The following is a 21,367-nucleotide window of genomic DNA, read 5'->3' on the forward strand; positions in this document are numbered from 1 at the left end:
CCGTGAAACAACCGTCATAGAACCGTGATAGAACCGCGATAGAACCATGATAGAACCGTGATAGAACCGTGAAACAACCGTGATAGAACCGTGATAGAACCGTGATAGAAACGTGATAGAACCGTGAAACAACCGTCATAGAACCGTGATAGAACCGTGAAACAACCGTCATAGAACCGTGATAGAACCATGATAGAACCGTGAAACAACCGTCATAGAACCGTGATAGAACCGTGATAGAACGCGCACTAAACGTCACTTCCTGTACGTCACTTCCTGTACGTCACTTCCTGTACGTCTCCCGTCCCACTACGGAAGTTCTATTACGTGCTTTGTGACGTTCATCCCGTTTTGCTACGGGCTACTACGTTTGTCATCCTCGCCGTGGCAAATGTTTTGACAGTTTAAAAATCTGGCACGGCGCCCACGGCCATCACGGCGCCCACGGCCATCACGGCGCCCACGGCCATCACGGCGCCCACGGCCATCACGGCGCCCACGGCCATCACGGCGCCCACGGCCATCACGACCTGTTACGTTTGCCCGTCCCCCTGCATTGTCTCACGTCCAACCCTGAGACGGAGCTGCAGTGGCTGCAGGGACCTGGTTAAACCTGGTAAACCTGGCTTTACATAAAATAGTGCACTTAGTTAGTTAATGTTTTTTAATGGATTGGCCGCACTAGTTAGTACACATAAAAGTAGAAAACATGCAGATCAGTAACATTTTAAAGTTTGAAAGAATCAGACATTTTTGTTTTCAATCAGTGAAGAGAGTAAGAGTATTTTAAGTATTAATCAATTTTAATGCCAAACTTGTTTAAGACAAAATGAACATAAGCTTTTATCTCCAGTGGCTTTTATTATTGTAATGCCTTGCTCTCTGGTCTTCTCCAGGAAACTCCCAGCAGCCTTCAGCTGCTCCAGAACTCAGCAGAACCAGTGACGAGGACCAGAAGACGAGACATTACACCTGTTTTAAAGTCACTGCCTCGGCTCCCTGTGATTCAGGACTGATTTTAACATCTTATTATTAGTTTTTAAATGTCTTAATGGTCTTCTTATCTTTCTGACCTGCTTTTTCAATTAGAGTTAAGGATTGCTGGTGTCAGGACCAGGACCTGCTGGGTCGGGGTCCCTGAGGTCCTGTGGCACCGGCCTGTTAAGGATTCCTGGTGTCAGGACCAGGACCTCTGGTGAGGCCCGGTTCTGTCACTACGGGGCTGCCGGGGGGCCTCAGGTCTGCGGAGACTGTTGGTGTTTTTAAAGCAGGCTCAAGACCCACTTTCTTAATTTAGCCTTTAATCAGCTGACTAGTTTACTTGTTATTCTTATTTTCTAATATAGTCGATGTTTTAGCTGAATCCTGAATTATGAATCTGTTTTATAAGCTCCTATTTATTTATTTTTATTGGTTGATTATTTTTAAGTGAAATGTGCTGAGAGTTCAAACTGAGAATAATGCGATCCTGGAGGTGTTTGGAGAAACTTTCTAAACCTCTCATGTCCTCTGTGTTGATTGTTCGACGTGAGGCCGGGATGAAACCAGAGGAAAGACGTTGGAGGGGCAAACAGCACAACTGGGTTCATGGAGGTGAGAAAACATGGCTGCCTGAGTCTTTCTCTGTGGATCCGGACGAAGATGAAGCTGCTTGGTGAAGTCACACTGCCCCCTGCTGGACAAATCATCTCACATGCAGAATAATTCACACACATGGACTGTGACGTCAGGGGTGTCAAACATGAGGCTCCTGTTGAAAAACAGGTCAGCCATAAAAATACTGTTTAAAACTTTCCTGGTTGTAAATATTCTGAGCAAATGAGAAGATTTTATATTTAGTGCTGTCATTTCATTTATCTGGAGTGATTTAATCAAAGGTGCTGTTTCTAATTCCTGTACAGATCTGTGTTTTCCTTTTACAGTTTGTCCTTTCAGAACACTCGTTAAGAGGTCAATTTGATAAGAATCTAGATGAATTACTTCTTGAGTTCAACATTATCGGTTCATTCATTTAGAGAAATTATGGAAATTGAGCTCAAACCAATAAGGTTGTTAAGATCATACTAACAATGATATTTTAAAATGTAATCTGTTCCTCTGCTTGAGAAGAGCTTTATGACTTCAGGGGGGTCGTGGCCTGGCGGTGACCTGGTGGTGACCTGCTGGTGACCTGGTGGTGACCTGGCGGTGACCTGGTGGTGACCTGGTTGTGACCTGGTGGTGACCTGGCGGTGACCTGGTGGTGACCTGGCGGTGACCTGCTGGTGACCTGGCGGTGACCTGGTTGTGACCTGGCGGTGACCTGGTGGTGACCTGGCGGTGACCTGGTGGTGACCTGGTAGTGACCTGGTGGTGACCTTGCGGTGACCTGCTGGTGACCTGGTGGTGACCTGGCGGTGACCTGGTAGTGACCTGGTGGTGACCTTGCGGTGACCTGCTGGTGACCTGGTGGTGACCTGGCGGTGACCTGGTGGTGACCTGGTTGTGACCTGGTGGTGACCTTGCGGTGACCTGCTGGTGACCTGCTGGTGTGCGGCACCACGGAGTAGCTATGCTGTTTGATCAAGGTGAAAGTTTGCATTTCATCCACTGGAGCACAAAACGGTGAATGTTTTAATCTGAAGGAGTCCAGCAGGCCCAGTTGGGTCACAGCAGTGTTGAGGGTCTGAGCTGGGTGAGGGTCTGAGCTGGGTGAGGGTCTGAGCTGGTTGAGGGTCTGAGCTGGGTGAGGGTCTGAGCTGGTTGAGGGTCTGAGTTGGGTGAGGGTCTGAGCTGGTTGAGGGTCTGAGCTGGTTGAGGGTCTGAGTTGGGTGAGGGTCTGAGCTGGGTGAGGGTGTGGTTCCTCTTCAATCCTGGTTATAGTGAATCTAGAGTGCAGTTAAAGCCCCCTCCCAGAACAATGTGGTCTTGGTGGTCTGCCAGCTTGTCCTTAAGTAAATGAAGCTGCTCTGTCTGCTCCGATGTTTGGAACACTGGAGCAGACAGAGCAGAAGACAGAGTCCTCTATCCTGGCCTGAACAATCAGCAGACGACCCTGAACCACCTCAGTCCAGGTCACAACAGTGTGTTTATCTATTTAGAGACGGAATTTCCAGTAGAGCACGAACCATTATTTTAACCTTTTCTTTTCTCTTAGCATTCAAACGTTCCTCCTCGGCACTTTCTACCCGGCTGCACGTCTTTTCAGTCCTTCTTTTCATTATTGTTCTATCAGCAGTAAAACTGGGTTCTATGTTAATCAGATCGACAGCCCCCCAGACCCCCCGCTGCACACCCCCGTAACACACACACACACACACACACACACACACACACACACACACACACACACACACACACACACACACACACACACACACACACACACACACACACACACACACACACACACACACACACACTTATATAACGAACACCAATTTCTGACTAAAACTGACCTGGAGGACCAGGATGGTTTGAATTTCTGCTGACTGGGTGTCGCTGCTGTTACATGTTAATACATTAATATACCAGAAACTAAATAAACAAACGTGTGAATAAATATGATTTATAAATGCAAACATTAAGGTAAGTGGAGTGAAAACAAATCTCCTGGGGGCTCCTGTATTGTTACTGCGTACCCCTGAGGAGATCAGTAGTTGCTCCACTTGGGCCACCAAGTGGCTTGGGTCTCATCAGGTCTTCCTCGTCCTCCTCGTCCTCCTCTTCAGACTCGTCTGGCTCTGCTCGTTCCAATGCTGGCGTCCATCGCTGGCGTCCATCTCTCCAAACCAGAAGAACTCACCGCTTTCCCTTTTATGCTCAAGCTCTGATTGGTGATTGTAAATCAATGGTGATTGTAAATCAATGGTGATTGTAAATCAATGGTGATTGTAAATCAATGGTGACTGCCCATAGCAGGACAATTAACTAGAGACAAGAGATGTTTTCATGAAACTTTTGCCAAATGCAGAGAATTGTGTGTTTTGTTTTGAAAACGTGTGTTTTGGAACGGAAATGTGAGCGTAAAGCAAGAAGTGAACCTGTAGTTGTGCAGAATTGGCTCAAGGGGTTGGTGCAGGAAGGACATGTTGTGGTCAATGTGTCTCAAGTGCCAGTACTTTGAGTAAACAATTGAGAAAAACTGTAAAAACTAAATATAAAAGACATGGACATGAAGGCTGTACTCTTAAAATAATGCAAATGACAGGAAGTGCCTTTTGAAAACATCAGCCTGATGCTTAGCGTGTCATCTTGAGTGGATGCTACTTTTAATATAACACATTACTCACACAATGTTATTGATATTGGGATATTTGGCAGAAGTTTAAGAAAAGAGTAATGTTATATGTTATATGATGACAGGAGGACAATTCAGAAGAAGCATCAGAGATGATTTCCTCGTTTCAAACAGTTTATTGAAGCAGAATCCAGGAGTGGCGGGTCGACCACAACACATGTCCAGCATCAATAACTGGTCATGTGACCTCCAGTAGGAAGAACTGGTCATGTGACCTCCAGCATCAATAACTGGTCATGTGACCTCCAGTAGGAAGAACTGGTCATGTTGGACTTCACCTGCTTTAGTTAGAAAACACCAAGATCTAATGAGCTCCGTGGAAACGAGGCTCTTAAAGCTCCAGAGCAGCAAATATGACGGGATGGAGGCGACATTGGTGAAAAATATAATACGAGTGAAGGAGAGAGTAACTCAGGGTCTCCGGTTATTAACCTGAGGTTACTAGTTATTATCTCATTTCCATGCCATATATATATTTATTATTATTTATTATATTTTTCTCTCCAGCCGCTCCGGGGCTCCATAGAGGCGTAACTCTTCATTCCAGTATCGACTCTATCAAAGTTCAGTCCTCCACCCTGTCCTTCCTTTGTTCAGCTGGTATCATGAACACCATGGTGAGAGTTAACCACTGGTAAACAGCTAGTGGAGGTCTGGAGCTGGGTTAACTTTAACGTCAAGGTAACACCTGGTTAAAGTTAACAGGGTTTTGAACAACAAGATAACAGTGCTGTTAAAGTTAACGATCGGTTAAATGGATTTAATGTCTGGTTAAACGATGACCCGGTTTTGAAGAACCGGGCCTCAATGACTGGATGAATGAGGTGTTCTGGGCTGGTACCATTAACAAAGTGTAGGATTTGGTCTCCTGTCAGAATGAGAACAGCGTGGTGAGGACGACTGTTTAAAGACCGACTCTAATGATCAGGACTGTTATTGATCCATTCATGGAACAAACAGCAGGGAAAGTTTCCGTTAAACTTCTCGTGAGAGAATTGAAGTCCTGAAACACTGAACAGTTGGACATTGGTCAGTTTAGAGAAGGTCACATGAAGGTCAGAGTGCATTTTCACTTCATCTGGAAATTTCCCCCTAAAGCTGATATGTAGTGTAGATATTACAAGTTTTCTAAATAGATTAGTATTCCTCCACCTACCACTAGAGGGAGCTCTACAGGTGGAGGATCAAGGCTGCAGTTTGTCATTATGTGCTTAGAGTTCAGTCTTTATGCATCAGGTTCATTATGTTTTGTTTAGTGTGATGAAGTGAAGCTGCAGTGATGTTGGTGACACTGCAGTGATGTTGGTGACACTGCAGTGATGTTGGTGACACTGCAGTGATGTTGGTGACACTGCAGTGATGTTGGTGACACTGCAGTGAATACCCGTCACCTTATTAGTTATTTTTGTGGCAATTTGCAGCCGGTCCCTGTCCTCTGGTCACTATGAGCAGCTGGCTGCGTGACCAATGTTTCTGCTGCTACTTCTGACAAAACGAGCTGGTAGCATATTGCCTCCCTCACACCGACGGGAAGAAGTTTGTGTGTTGATGTTTCATTAAAGAGTTATTGATGCTGGAACTTTCCCACGCTGCAGGATTACTAATGCATCAACACGTCATCAGGAGAGTAAAACTAACCTGTCTCATGACGGCCTAATCCCAGCTGGTGCCCTATGAGTGGTGAACAATCCAACGCTTGGTGAATTCTGCTTCACAATGAGAGGAAGAGTCGACATAATGAGAGGAAGAGTCGACGTAATGAGAGGAAGAGTCGACATAATGAGGAAGAGTCGACATAATGAGATAATGAGAGGAAGAGTCGACATAATGAGAGGAAGAGTCGACATGAGATAATGAGAGGAAGAGTCGACATAATGAGATAATGAGAGGAAGAGTCGACATAATGAGAGGAAGGGTCGACGGAAGAGTCGACATAATGAGAGGAAGGGTCGACGTAATGAGAGGAAGAGTCGACGTAATGAGAGGAAGAGTCGACGTAATGAGAGGAAGGGTCGACGTAATGAGAGGAAGGGTCGACGTAATGAGAGGAAGGGTCGACGTAATGAGAGGAAGGGTCGACGTAATGAGAGGAAGGGTCGACGTAATGAGAGGAAGGGTCGACGTAATGAGAGGAAGAGTCGACGTAATGAGAGGAAGAGTCGACGTAATGAGAGGAAGAGTCGACGTAATGAGAGGAAGAGTCGACATAATGAGAGGAAGGGTCGACATAATGAGAGGAAGAGTCGACATTATGAGAGGAAGAGTCGACGTAATGAGAGGAAGAGTCGACATCAAGGGATCAGAAAGCGACGTCACTATGGCCGCTTGGCCGCAATAGAGCCAGTTTCCCCTGTGGTCACTTCTCTGACTCTTCCTGTTTAAAACCCAAAACACCAGAAGGATCGTGAGGAACCGATTTCACCGTGTATCAAGAAATAATCCACCAACTAACTCCATCCTGCCATATACAGCGGAGCAACAGCGGTGAAGTGAGTGAGAGGGAAGCTGCGCTCCACAGTGCTGCGCCCAGTGTGGTGCGTTTTCTAATTCTGAGTTTCACAAGAAAACTCTTAATCCTTGGAAGAGCGATGATTTCAGTGATGGATTAAGGAGCAGCGGGCCGGCCACCCCTGACCTACAGCGTCTTCCCTAAGTCAGGGACTCAGCTGAGTTTCCAAACACCAGACGTCTTAATGAAAGAGTGGCGACAGAAACACTGCCAGTGTTCGTTTCTTCTGTTGCATAATCTTTATTGTACATCCACATACATTTCAACATTTAAAAATAAATGACAACATTGCATGCAGCTTCCTTCAGCCTCAAGTCCAACTACAGATCTGCTTTTCAATTGGTTGTGGATTTTTAAGCAATAAACTAATAAAGTGCATGTTTTTAGTGGGGAGGGACTTCCTCCCTGCTCATTTGGCAACACGTAAGAATTTTAAATGTGTTTCTTTCAACAGGCACAGCCGCCGATATGACTTCTGCCTTAAATAAAAGGCAGATTTTAAATTACATGATATACAAACCACAGCAGTAAGGGGAATGCTGTTGTATTTGGCCACCCTGTCACATGTGCCAGACTGAAACAATACATATTTAGAGCTTCATCTTCGTCAGCCTGCAGATTCCATCAACGAGAGAAACGATGTACAGAATCCAACACCAGGATCGGCGTTAAACCTCCCCCTGAACTTATTCTGATCTAGATCAATTAAAGTCTGACCCACTAGAAATTCCTCTTTTCAGTGAGAAACTGTGTGATACATTAAACCCGTCAGACTGTCTGCAGGATTCATTCAAGCTAAACTTTTAGAAGCATCTAACTGAAACCAGCTCCTCCGTTCACCTCTTTTCTTTTGCTGTAAATTTTACTGAATCAGTCACCCACAAATTAAGAAAACAAGAAAATTCCACTTCATGTTTTTATCCCAGTTATGCCATCGAGGAGGAGAGGGAGGAGGAAGAGAAGCAGGAGGAGGAAGAGGAGAGGGAGGAGGAAGAGGAGGTGGAGGAGGAGAGGGAGGAGGAAGAGGAGGAGGAGAGGGAGGAGGAAGAGGAGGTAGAGGAGGAGAGGGAGGATAGCTTCAATCTGCCTCCACACAGCTCTACTCAGTGAACACAGACAAAATGGCTGAACTCAGATAAAAGAGCAGGTCAGTGCTTCAGAATCATCAGTAAGGTTTTCACTCTGGGAAAAAAAGGCCAAAGATACAAGAACATGGAGGATTACATGTCTGCAGTACATTTTATACTCTACGTACTGTATGCAGGACCATCCCTTCCTCTGCACGGCAGCAGTCTACAGTGTGAAAAACGTTGAGAGAAGTGAGGAGGAGGCACCTCTCAGATCCTCCTCCAGGGGGCACTGTGGGCAGCACTCCTCCAAACAGCCGCAGGTGAAGAGCAGGCGTAGCAGCCGGTCCTCTGGAGTTACTAGTTACTGTGGTGGAGGTACTGCTGGGTGAACATGTTCAGCTCACTGTCCAGCCAGCCCGCCTTATTCCTGTCAAACACACACAGCTGCTTTACTTGGAGGAAACACAGACGGCAGCCCTGCTTCAGGTCAAAGGTCACAAAGCTGCAGGTCTGTTCGCCCTGGGACTGTGGGCTTACTCTCTAGAAAAGATCAGCTCAGCTCTCCTGAACATCTGGAAGTGCACATTTGAATCCCCTTGGGTTAGACCTCCTTTAATATCTTCCCACACTCACTTTCCCGTGACGCTGATCAGTTAAGCACACGGACAGCTTTGTGTTGTTTGTGATTGGTTGAGAGGCGAGAGATGAGTCTATGAGTGTTTGTGATTGGTTGAGAGGCGAGAGATGAGTCTATGAGTGTTTGTGATTGGTCGAGGAGCGGGAGATGAGCCTATGAGTGTTTGTGATTGGTCGAGGAGCGGGAGATGAGCCTATGAGTGTTTGTGATTGGTCGAGAGGCGAGAGATGAGTCTATGAGTGTTTGTGATTGGTCGAGAGGCGAGAGTGGTGGATTAAAGCCACGTTTACATGTACCCGGGTATCTAAAAAAATGATTTCTTGCACTTACAAGTCAACGCAGCTACGAGTCTCCACAATGATTAATGAAAACTCTGGCCACAGTAGAGACGGCTGATTGGCTGAAAATGGATCCAGAAAAAGTCACTTGTTCTCAAGCTTTATGTGTTTTATATTCTAACATTCAGGAGGAGCTAAACAAGCAAACAAAAAATTGTTTCGCTGAAGAAAAAAAAAAAAGGGAAATAACTTGCACCATTCGGCTTCATGCTTGGCGCTACACTGCCCCCTACAGGTTTGGCTGCTCATACCAGCTCTGAACCACGTGTATATGCGGGTCTGTGTGGACGAAGATTTTTGTGGAAATGAGGACGGCAAATATTCATTTTGGAAAAACCCGGGTACGTGTGAAGGCGATTTGGCTCCGTCCTGGGACACCTGAGGAAAAAGTCCACTGCTGCGATGGATTTTATGCTTGTGGACTGGATTAAGCTGAGCCATGATCATTGTAGTTAGTCTGCTTGTTGAAGTGTGGGGGGGCGCCACGTTCCCACCGTTGTGAATGTGGAGCCTCGCCCTGAGCCTCATGTTTTAAAATCCCGTCTCACCATCGTGGAGGAACCGCAGCTGGACCTTGGGTCTAGTAGGACCTTGAGGACCGCGTTGGATAAAGTTGTTCGGACTGGTTCAACTCGCCGAGGGCGGCATGGGATCCTCTAAATTGCTTTGTTATCGCACACGTTTTCCAGCTGGAGTCTTTTCGTTTTCCACCAATACGAGTGACTTTTGGTGTGGTGAGTGAGCCGCCGTTTCACGAGCCCCGGGGCTACCAAGCCTGCAACGTACAGGGAACCTTTAAAGATCTCAATACCAAGTGTCTGAGTTGTTCTAGTGGGCCCACTAATGTGTGACGTGATCTGATTCAATCTGTTGAATTGTTTAACAGCTAAATAATAGTCCTGTTGTGATAGCTGTCTGCGTTTCTGAGGATCCAATGTTTTGTGAAGTATTTTTGAGTGCTGTGTGTATTGGGTGTGGGTGTGGGTGTGACGTTACGTGTGTGTACATGTTTTGCTCTGGCCAGCACATTCTAATATAGCAGCACATTTTCTGGTAACACATTCCCCTCCCCCTGTCATTTCACTTCCAGTTAAAGAGGCACTAAGCTAAATGGTAAATGGACTAACTTATATAGCTCCTTTTAGCTACAACAGCCCCAGAGCGCTTTACATCGCTCATCACATTCACACACACATTCACACACCATTGGAGGCTGCAGCCATGCAAGGCACTGTCACTGCAATGGGGGCAGTTTTTTGGGGTTCAGCGTCTTGCCCAAGGACACTTTGGCACGTAGGCAGGCAGATATGGTAGAGATGGAAATTGAACCCGCAACCTTCCGATTGGGAGACGACCACACAACACACACGACAAGCAGCTTCGCTTTTCTTGGATTAGTCAGTCTCTAGATACTCCAGAGTTCATCCTTTAGCAGAGTGTCAGGGTTTATCCAGACAGTGGTTCCACATTCTGATCAGATTCAATAGTTTTTAACATGACATCAAACAACACAATGAGCTTAAGCCTGCTGAAACGGCTGAAACTGTTAAATATGAGAAGAAAAGCTTGATGGCTTTTGCATTTCATGAACGCAACACAAACTACAGAAAAAAAGTTTTTCAAGCTTAAACATGTAGGGAAGTCGGCAGCATGCTTTCACTTACAAATGTTGCTGAGCACTGAGCTCACATTTCAACTAATAAAGACGAGCATCACAGCTACCGGGTTTGTGTGTGAAGGTTAGACTTCAGGGAATGAACATTGCGACTGTGTCACAAGGAGAAACCCTGTGTGTTTAGGATGGACTGTGTACCCTGTGTGTTTTACTGAAAAGGTGGAGGTAACTTCTCACCGGAGTAACTTGGCCTTGCTCTGCAGGCTGTCCAGCTGCTCGATCTTACTGTTCATGTCCCCAATCTCATCTTCCAGGTCCTGCCGGGTGACGTCCACCTGTTGGCAGAGCTGAGCAAACACACCGGCCAGCTCCCTGTGAAGTGAAGCACAGATCAGCTGATGTTTGCGAGGCGCTGCAGTCTGATGAGAGAGACGCTCACTGCTGGACTTGGTGGCTGCAGTTGGATCCGGTGTAGCTGACGATGAGCTGCAGCTTCTCGCTGGCATAGTCCACAAACTGTCTCTTGAAGGCTCTCTCTTTGGCCCTGGTGGTCCAGGTGAGCCGCTCGTAGACGTAGAGGAGCCCGTACAAACCCACCGACAGGGCGATCAGACGCCAGCCCACCGCTTTCCATATCTGCAGACAGAGAGCACAGCTCAGGCCAGTGGAAAACATCAGGCACTCCACATTCCCATCAGGAAAACCCTCTTCACAAGTTGGAGCTCAACCAAAACAGACTGAACTGATGGCTGCATATTTCAGAGCTGATCTCAAGAGCAAAGGCTTTTTATGAATGAACATCAACACACTGAAATACTTTTTCTCGTCACACATTGAGGTCATCATCATTTCAAAAACACTTCCCTGGAGACGCTTCCTCTCCGAGCTGTGTCCTACAAATATTTTGAATCCTGAGTTTAAAGATCTGTTTTCAACACCTTTCCTGAGTTTTGATGCCGTCATCACGTTGAGGTGTGTTTTAGGGCAGCAAAACCTTTGTTGCCTTTTGGGGTTCCCTTTATAGTTTTTTCAAAATGGCTCCCAAGGTAGAATTTTGCAGGAGTCAGAGAGTTTTTGAAAACAGGAGAAAACAAAACGTTTTTGAAATTCGGGCATCGAGACCATGAATACATCGGAAACGCTACTCCTGCACCTGCGGAGTCTGCACATGCTCAGTAGCTGTACAATCAGAACAAAGTTTCCTCCGTGGTGTCATGAGTCACAGGCCAGATTCTCCTGGACTTGGTAGTTTTATTTTGACAGTCACCATAATAACAATCCAACTTTGTGGTCTGTTCCCTGGAATGTTTTTGTTCTCCCAGTGTTCATGTTTAGAGCTCATTGTTCTCTGCTGTGTGTGTGTGTGTGTGTGTGTGTGTGTGTGTGTGTGTGTGTGTGTGTGTGTGTGTGTGTGTGTGTGCGCTTTCAGTACTAAAACTAACAACAGCATCCACCATTGGACTAACATGGAAACGATATAATTTTCAATGTTGTTGTCGTTTCCATGGAAACGGACATCGTTTCAGAGTGTTGCAGTGTAAACCTAAAACAAACATGCAACAAGAATGTGCTTTCAATTAGAAGGTTGTGTCGACGAGGCCTAAATGTGTGTTCTTACCACGCCACCGACTACAAGAACCCCCATGGAGGTCCGCGAGGTGAGGGAGGCGAGCCCCGTCACCATGGAGACCATCAGCTCCTCCTGCGTCACGGAGCCCTGAGGGAACGGAGGCATGCTGGTGCTGACGGGAGTCAAAGCCAGCGGACGAGGAACCTGCAGTGAGGAAAGAGTCGGTTCTGTCAGAAGCTCCAAATCAGATTGAAATACTTCGTTTAAATGTGGAAAAACACCAGACATGAACGCATTCAATTTTCATCCGGGAAGAAAAAAATGTGCCTTAAGAATAATTAGTAAAGCCAATATAGAGATGAGACAAATACGGTATTCCGTCAGTTAACTTATTCAAATTACATGACTTGGTGGATCGTAGAATCCTGAAAGTAACATTCAAATTCTACCAACAACTAAAAAACATATAGTTATTATAGCCATTATAGTTTAAACAGCACAAACATTTTAATACAAACTGAGAACAAAGTCAACAAAATGAGCAGATCAATCTGAACAGCGACATGAAGAAGATAGATCATTAAATTTAAACTGAAGACACAAGAGAAAATATTAAAATACTACGAAGAACAAAACCAAGAAAATATATAATTTATTGAATAATGGTAACGTGATGAGGACAAAGATGTCTGTACAGAATAAGGTTCTGTTTACACGACAAAGCCCATTAATAGCAAAGTGTTTACGTGACAGCAGCAGAAACACGATGCCGGCCACACGGAGGAGCTCTTTGTTTTTGTAATGAAATCACACACGTACAGGTAATGCAAATAAATAAATAGTGCACCAACAGACTACAACTACGTACTAATAAATACCATGAATATCAGAAATTTGATAATAAATCCATGAGTCAGATATAAATACGACAAAGAATGAAGGTCAAAGGTTAAACATGTAAAGCAGGAGGCCGGGCAGGGATCAGTTTTTGGTAAAACTGATTGTTATTTTATGTTGAGGGGCGTGTTGTCGGCAGCTGCTGAAAGCAACTAAAAAGTTACTTGTAATCTAACTTAGTTACTGTACAGCAAAACCTCCTTTACTTTTTTAAGACATGATTTCCATTCGTCCACACGACGTCTTCAGGGAACCCGAATGAATGTTTTTTGTATGTCTTTCCTGGACATTGGATTGTGACCACACCTGGACTCGAACCCACACCTCTTTCATGACAGGTAAGACTCCTGTCCACTGGACCAACAATACACTCTAGATAGTGCACGCCTCGCTCAAAGTACAAAGTACAGTAGAACCTCGCACAAGGGAACCCAGTAAGGGGACATCGTCATGCACGGAGACGTTTTAACTGTGTGTATATATATATATATATATATATACATACAAATACATATATATACATATATATATAGAGCTCTGGAAATGATCAAGAGACCACTGCATTTCTTTTTCTGAAATCAGCATCTCTACATGTATGACAGCCATTCCATTCCAACGTCTGTTGAATTCTAACACAAGCACACCCCGTTGTGCTTTATGAGCGGCACGTTGCTTCCATCCTGACAATTTCGAAGACGGCGGTTCATAAGAACAAGGTCAAGCAGCAGACACTGGGGACAACAAAGCTACAGACCAGCAGGGGGCGGAAATGACTCTACTGACCGGGAGGACCACCAAGTCATTTGAATGTCACTCAGAAACCGTAGGATGACATCAAGTGACCTACAAAATGAATGGCAGATGGCAGCTGGGGTGAAGTGCAGAGCAAGAACGGTTGGAAACGGGCTCCCGGGGGTGGGGGCAGGGCTCAAGTGGTGGAAAGCTGGAGAAAAGCCCTTCATCAATGAGAAGCAAAGAGGAGCCAGGCTGAGGTTTGAAAAAGACCATGAGGATTGGACCGTCGAGGAGTGGAGTATGGTCGTCTTCTCTGATGAGTCCAAATTTCTGCTTTGTCCAACACCTGGTCGTCTACTGGTCAGACGGAGACCTGGAGAGGTCACAGTGTCTTGCACGTACTGTGAAATTTGGCGGAGGATGGGTGATGATCTGGGGAGCTTCAGCAAGGCTGGAATTGGGCAGATTTATCTTTGCGAAGGACGCATGAATCAAGACACATACAAAGTTATCTGGGAAGAAAACTTGCTTCCTTCTGCTCTGACAATGTTCTTCAAGTCTGAGGATTGGTTCTTCCAGCAGGACAATGCTCCATGCCACACAGTTCGGTCAATCAAGGTGTGGATGAAGGACCAGCAGATCAAGCTGTCATGGCCAGCCCAGCCTCCAGACCTGAACCCCATTGAAAACCTCTGGAATGTGGTCAAGAGGAAGATGGAGGGTCAACAACCATCAAACAAAGCTGAGCTACTTGAATTCTGGTGCCAGGAGTGGAATAAAGTCTCCCAAGAACAGTGAAAGACATGTGGAGAGCATGCCAAGACGCATGACAGCTGGGATTCAAAATCAGGGTTATTCCACCAAATATTGATTTTTGAACTCTTCCTAAGTTAAAACATTAGTATTGTGTTGTTTCAAAATGAATATGATCTTGTTTTCTTCACATTATTTGAGGTCTGAAAACATTGCATCTCTTTTGTTATTTTGACCATTTGTCATTTTCTGCAAAGAGACGCTCTAAATGACAATAGTTATATTTGGAATTTGGGAGAAATGTTGTCAGTAGTTTATAGAATGAATCAAAAATTTTCATTTTACTCAAACACATACCTAGAAGTAGTAAAGTCAGAGAAACAGATCATTTTGCATTGGTCTCTTGATTTTTCCCAGAGCTGTATGTAAGTATGCATGTATATATATATCTATATATCTCACCTGAAGTGAGTGGCCAGGCTGTTAGTGTATTTTTCCATATGAGGCTCTTGGTGAAAAAAGTTTGGACACCCTGATTCCCATGAACAACGATCAAAGGAAAAAGGAAGCATGTAGAAAGTATGGGTTGTGTGGGCTCAGGTGGTTTCTCACCCTCATCTGCAGGAGTTGCTCTGCGTAATGCAGTTACCTGGTCGCTGTAGCCCATCAGAGCCCGCCGGGTGTTCTTGGGGCCCAGGAAGCGGTTGACCAGCATGGTCCATCCCATAGAGAAGTGGAAGCTGATGTCCTCCTGGAAGTCGCTACACAGCTTGTCACAGGCCAGGTCGTAGCTGAGGCTGAAGCACTGACGAGGGACCAGCTTATCCACCTGCTCTCGGACCGGGTTGGGCAGCAGGGGCTTCAGACCCTCTGCTCGCCCACACACACAGCAATACAGAGGGTGGTCACATAGCGACTCCACGGAATCAGAAAAGGTTTAAGGGAGAAGAAGAGGCGTTACCGATCATGTCAGTCTGCGTTCCCTGCAGAGCTTTGGTGATGGACGTAGAGCATCTCTCAGACATGTTCTTCCCCAAACCCTCCTCAATGTGTCGATGCAGCTCCTGAAACAAGTTAGGTTTAGGTTTAGCAGGTCTGACACGTCCATGCTCTTCTGGCAACAACTAGAATGCAGTTTTCAATCATTTAGCCGTTTTGATGCTTAAGTCATTTTTGCCTTTTTAATGGTTTTAGCAGTTTTACCAAGTTTCACTGTTCTACCCCCTCAAGGGCGTCAAACTTGAGGCCTATGGGCCAAAAACCAGCCTGCAAGAGGTTCCAGTCCAGTCTGTCAAACTACCAAGAAAATTTAAGAAATTACAAAGAAAACACTGAGATTAAAAAAAACAGTAGCGGACACAACATGACACTGAGACCTGAGCTGAGGCGTCGCTGATGCTGCTATGAAATCTCGCTACCTGGTTGCTATCAAACTAGCCTCAGAGCCACGCTGGCAACATGCAGAATGCAACAGTGAAAGGAGAAGTTTGTTGGACACTTTGCTGTATTTATAGCAGAAAGTATTATTAAAATTAGCTTTATGTTGAGATTGGAGTAAAAATAGAGATTTTTATGACGTATACTCTACGCAACAACAAAGAAACTTTACAGATTAAATCTAAAGGTTATTGTCTATGGAATCACAGGAGTGCCAAAATGAAAATGAAATATATGTGAAAATAAAAAGAGAATCAATAATACAAAAAATATACAAAGGTCGTCACATTCTTTTTAGGGACCGAGCAGAAAGGCCGAGGCCTCCAAAGGAGGCCCGGGCCTGGAGGCCAGGACCCTATTGTATTAGTAATGTTTATTACTATTATTAGTTTTTTGCAAAAAACCTGTATAAAAACTGCCTAAACATGCTCAAAAACTCACCAGATTTGGCATGCTCATTAATACTGAATACCATTATAAGAAAATGTAAAAATTAAACCCCAGAATGCTAAAATGTCTCTCTAGCGCCACCTAGAATAACCAAAATGGCCACCATGGCCCGTAGGAATGTCGCAGAGAGATCAAACCAAAACTCAACTGTTTGTCTCACCGAGACCTAAAAATCACGAGCTCCAACCTCGGTCCTAAGTCCAACAGGAATGGGCGGTGCTAGAGAAAACTTCCACTGGTTCTACTTCATCAGTAGCTTTATCATGTTCCAAGTTACCACTAAATCAGTGGTATTTGTGAGGCATTTGATATTTGGTCAAGAAGAGGATTAAGAGCAATATCTAACCTCTACATTGAGAACAGGTTTGCCTCTTTTCAACAACTATCACAGAAATGTAACCTCCCCAAGTCCCATTTCTTCAGGTTCCTACAAACCAGAGATTTTGTGTCCTCTAACTTTGCTCAATTTCCATTACGTCCACCTGAAACTCTACTAGAAACAATTTTCAAATGTAATGCCAAAACAAAACCAATAATAAATACATCTAATGTGGATAATCTGGACTCTCTCCAACACAGATGGGAAAAAGATTTAAATGAAAACATTCTAGAAGCAAAGTGGCAACAAATAATACAAAGAATTTCCTCCTCCTCAATATGCCTTAGACATGCTGTGGTTCAATTTAAAATAGTCCACCGTCTCCACTGGACCAAAGAAAGACTGACTAGGATTAATAAAGAGATTGATCCTACATGTGACCGTTGCAAACAAGCTTCAGCCACATTACTACACATGTTCTGGCTATGCCCAAAGATGTACAGTCTATTTTTGAGACGTTCTCTATAATATGTGGAACAACAGTAGATCCTCCTCCAATGATCTCAGTGTTTGGTGTGGCCCCGGGGGCCAGGCCTCACCCTGGGCACTTTAGAAATATGATGGCCTTTTGCACCCTGCTAGCCAGGAGACTTATTCTACTTAAATGGAAGGATGCCCGGCCTCCAACATGTGGCCAATGGATAAGAGAAGTCATGTGTCATAGTCATTTAGAAAACATTAGATATATCATTAGGGGGTCCACCAGAAATTTCTATATAACCTGGCAACCATTTATCTCTTTTGTAGAAAACATGGCAGCTGCCAATATTGAAACATAACCCAAGTGACTATGTACCTGTTGTTGTTTATTTTCCTTTTTGTCGTCAATATGTTTACAAATGTGCTTACAGATGGTCCGGTATCTGTGGGTGGGTGGTGTGGGTGGGGGAGTTATTGAGAAATTGATGTAAAAGTTCTGCGTTTATATTGTTTTGTTATATTTGAAAATAAAAAGACGTTGTTTAAAAAAACCAACTTACATTCTTATAGACTTTGAGCACCACAGCTGACGGGTGGAAGTCCATGTGGAAGTCATCCACCAGGACGCTGAGCTTCCGGATCTCCTCTGCCATGGCATTAGACACCTGAACGAGAGCAAAGAGCAGCAGTGAAACACATCCTGCTGGAGGACCTGACGAGCTGAGCCAGTCACACTTCTTTAAGAGAGCTGATGACAGTCCAGTGAAGAAGATGGAGAGAATGTGCAAGTGCAGGCCATGAAGTACAGTACACTGCACTGTTCCATTGATACTACATCAAAACCTGGAAACCGTTCATCTGCAGAGTACAGTGCACCAGTCTCTGTAAACTGTCTTTATGTTTACCAGACTGATCCACTGAATGAGCGCAGCTACATTCTAATGAATTTAATATGTTGTGCTGTTAACATGTCAGGCATCACCTGTCTCTCCACTTCCTCGGTTATCTTCTTGATCCGAGTCTTACAGTCCACCGTCAGCAGGTCCAACTGCTTGTCTATAAACTCCAGTCGGTCCTGGCGGTCCTCCTTGGTTTCCAGGCAGTACACTCTATACACACAATTTTTATAGTACATTAAATTCACAACGGTGTAAAGTGCACAGTGCACAAATTACACAATATACAGACTCTTTGAAAAAATTTGAATATCATGGAAAAGTATAATTATTTCCATAATGCCATTCAAAAAGTTTAACTTTCATAGATTACAGATTCAGGGCCCACAATTCAAACAATTTCAAGTATTCATTTGTTTATTTTGACATAATTTGGGCTTCCAGCTCATAAAACCCATGAAAACAGGAATCAAAAAATTAGAATACTGTAAAGAAATCACCCAAATTTTGCAGGACATAAATGAGTGTCACACTAATCATCTACTGAACTCAAAGCACCTGCACAGGTTTCCCCAGGTGTCATTCAATTGCTTCAGTTTGGTTCAATATGGGGAAGACTGCAGACTTGACAAGTGGCCAGAAGACCATCATTGATCCCCTCCATAGGATGGGTAAGCCACAGAGGTTCCTAGCTCAGGAGGCTGGCTGTTCACAGAGTGCTGTGTCCAAGCAAATCAATGGAAAGTCTAGTGGAAGGGCAAAATGTGGCAGGAGAAGATGAGCCAGCAAAAGAGATGACCGTGGGCTTCAGCAGGTTATCAAACAGAGAAGACTCAAGAATCTGGCAGAGATCCAGAAAGAGTGGAAAGGAAAGAAATTTTCATTGGATGGAAGACTATTCTTATTTGGTTTATACCCAGAGAAATATACATATAAAAAGAGTGAAAAAATGTTTATAAATATAAGCCTGTTGAACGCTAAGAGATGTAGATCATTGACCTGCTGTGGATCAGTGGAGGCAACAGATGGTGTCAACCTTCCCACTGGAGAAGATCACCGATGTGTTGAAGGGCAGACAAAATGTTTTCCAGACGTCTGGGGGCCTTTCATGTTTTGAGCATGGGAAATGGTGTGAGGGTTTGCTTTACCTTTATTTTCTCTAAATGGACAATGGGCTGTTTGTTAATCTATGTTATGTTCTGAAAATGTATAAAAAAAAAGAGGTTCACAGGAAGTGAAATTAGAGCTCTGGTGACAGCAACGTTTTCCAGAGAACTGAAGGAAGTTATCTCAAACAGCTCATAAGGGTTCAAGGCCGACACTCTGGAGCAGAAAGGAACATATCAATAGTCCTGAACAACACGTGAGGCTTGTGATCATTTGAAAGAATGACAGGTGCCAGACATTTTCTTCTTCTGTCCAGCAAACATGCAGAGCTCCAATATTTGTGTTCTTTTTCTTTTGGTGGTCTGTGATAACAGACTGACAGAGACCTTTAAAGCAAAATGCCCACAGAGACATTCATTATGTGGATCGATCTTGCAAATTTGTAATTATCACAGCATGAAAAATACTTTTAGCAAACAATGACTTGACTGAACTGTCTCAAAAGCTGTTTCCATGCATTGTGCATGTCAACATATCTGACCAATCAGTCCTGCTGCACGAAGCCCCGCCTGGTGGGAGTGTGAGAGCACAGAGTGTGTAGAGAGGTTAGTGAGTCTCGTGATGGAAGGAAAGTAGAGGTACCACATCTAGACAGATTTACAGTGACGACTGAACTTTCATTGTTTGTTTGCAGGTCGAAGGTTTTTTGTATTTTTTATCTCACTGAAAACGGCTTCCAATGCCAAGAATTCCAATTTCAAGAATCCGCACAGAGAAAACAAAAGCTTTCTGAAATGTGGTGCTGCACATCTTCACCAGTTATACACAAAAGATTCCAGGTACATGGGCGAGTCCATCCACCAACTATTGGAGCCGTTCAGTCGTTTCCCTCCACATTTCAAACTTACAAGCAAACCTGCAGCGCTGGCTGAGTCAACCCCCTGTGTCTTGTCTGTAGGATTTATTCAGAGGTTTTCCATCAGGAGGCCCTCGTCAACATGTACCACAAGCCTGCAGCATGGGACTCACCTCTGTTCCTGAGCAGCGACATGCACAGAGTCCATGATGCGGCGCAGAGCTTCAGAGATCTGCTTCGCTCTCACAGTGTGCTGCTCAAACTTGGTTTTCACGGCGGACTGGGAGATGCACTCCTAAACACAAAACAACACGGATCTGGCACTACTCCCGGGTGAAGAAGGGATCGCTCCACCTACACGGCTGGAGGGTCAAGATGATGTGAAAGATAAAAGTTTCATCAAAAATAATAGATCTCACCTCGAATCTCCTCTCAAAGTTCTGAAATTCAAACATTCTGGCTTGAAATCCTTCTGCAAGAGCTCCACCTGAAACACAGACAACACTGATGAAAAACACTGTTTAAATATTATTCATTTCTTAATGATCAAGATTTCTAATAAAGCCAGAGCTCAACAAAGATTGGGACAAAGTGTAAAACTTTAAACAAAAATTCAAGCTGCAAGCAGCATTGAGTGGTGTGACAGCCATCCTGTCCAGGCCCCCGGACTCATGAGTGGTGCTTTGAGCAAACTGATTTTATAAAAGGCACTGCTTTTTAAATCTCCGCCTCACCTGGCAGCGTTGAGGTTAACGCAGGGAGAAGAGGACACGTCGGAGCTCCGCCCGTTAAAGACGTAAATCCTCCTAAAACATTCATGTCCGGCTGTGGGTTCCTCTGTGCCGGCCTTCATAGACATTCATTCAGCCCACTCCAGCTCCACCATTTCAAAACAGCGCCCCCTCCTGAGCGGTTTGGGAAGCACGACAGGAGTCTTACTGACTGACCAAATCAATCCCTTGTGCTCAAGTGTTTCTGCTCTGGTAGAAGGTTTTTTGCGTGTGTGTTGTTGTTGATGAACTTTCCTGAGTTGCTCCTGAACAAAGGCGGTGCCTATGGGCCCCCTGGATAGCCAAAGCACCCCCATCACAAAAACAAAAAAAAAAAAAATCATATTTCTTGGGGTTAAGTGGTTTATTTAGATTTTTTAGTTTTGTTTTCTGTGTGAAGATTAGAATTTGCAGCCAATCGCTGCAGCCCTCACATTAACCTTTGAACTTACTACTTCCTGTTATTACGAGCACATTTTTTCTGGTTAGTGTGTAACTGACTAATAGTCATGAAACATGGAAAAAAAAAAGTGACAAAATCCCTGATGCCTTCGCTCTGAACCACAACACCCGATGTAGAAGCACAATCTTCCTTTTTGTTTTAAAGGTTAGACTTGCTCGTGTTTTCCTATCCTTCATGCGCTCATAA

The 21,367-nt window shown here is 44.5% G+C and overlaps 1 protein-coding gene across 1 annotated transcript in view; it reads right to left on the bottom strand.

Annotated features, from left to right (window-relative positions):
- Positions 1 to 7,006: 7,006 nt before the first annotated feature.
- Positions 7,007 to 21,367, bottom strand: part of mfn2 (mitofusin 2) — a 36,200-nt gene continuing 21,839 nt past the window's right edge. The window contains exons 9-18 of the mRNA XM_080469004.1: positions 20,368 to 20,435; positions 20,122 to 20,243; positions 18,072 to 18,198; positions 17,650 to 17,754; positions 15,365 to 15,467; positions 15,053 to 15,273; positions 12,067 to 12,222; positions 10,888 to 11,084; positions 10,686 to 10,820; positions 7,007 to 8,285 (exon numbers count right to left, since the gene is read on the bottom strand). Coding sequence (XP_080325130.1) covers positions 8,216 to 8,285; positions 10,686 to 10,820; positions 10,888 to 11,084; positions 12,067 to 12,222; positions 15,053 to 15,273; positions 15,365 to 15,467; positions 17,650 to 17,754; positions 18,072 to 18,198; positions 20,122 to 20,243; positions 20,368 to 20,435 — 1,304 coding nt within the window. The 3' untranslated portion in view covers positions 7,007 to 8,215. The remainder of the gene's footprint in view (positions 8,286 to 10,685; positions 10,821 to 10,887; positions 11,085 to 12,066; positions 12,223 to 15,052; positions 15,274 to 15,364; positions 15,468 to 17,649; positions 17,755 to 18,071; positions 18,199 to 20,121; positions 20,244 to 20,367; positions 20,436 to 21,367) is intronic.

The sequence above is a fragment of the Lipophrys pholis genome (assembly GCF_963383615.2).
Source record: "Lipophrys pholis genome assembly, chromosome: 8".
Taxonomy (NCBI): Eukaryota; Metazoa; Chordata; class Actinopteri; order Blenniiformes; family Blenniidae; genus Lipophrys; species Lipophrys pholis.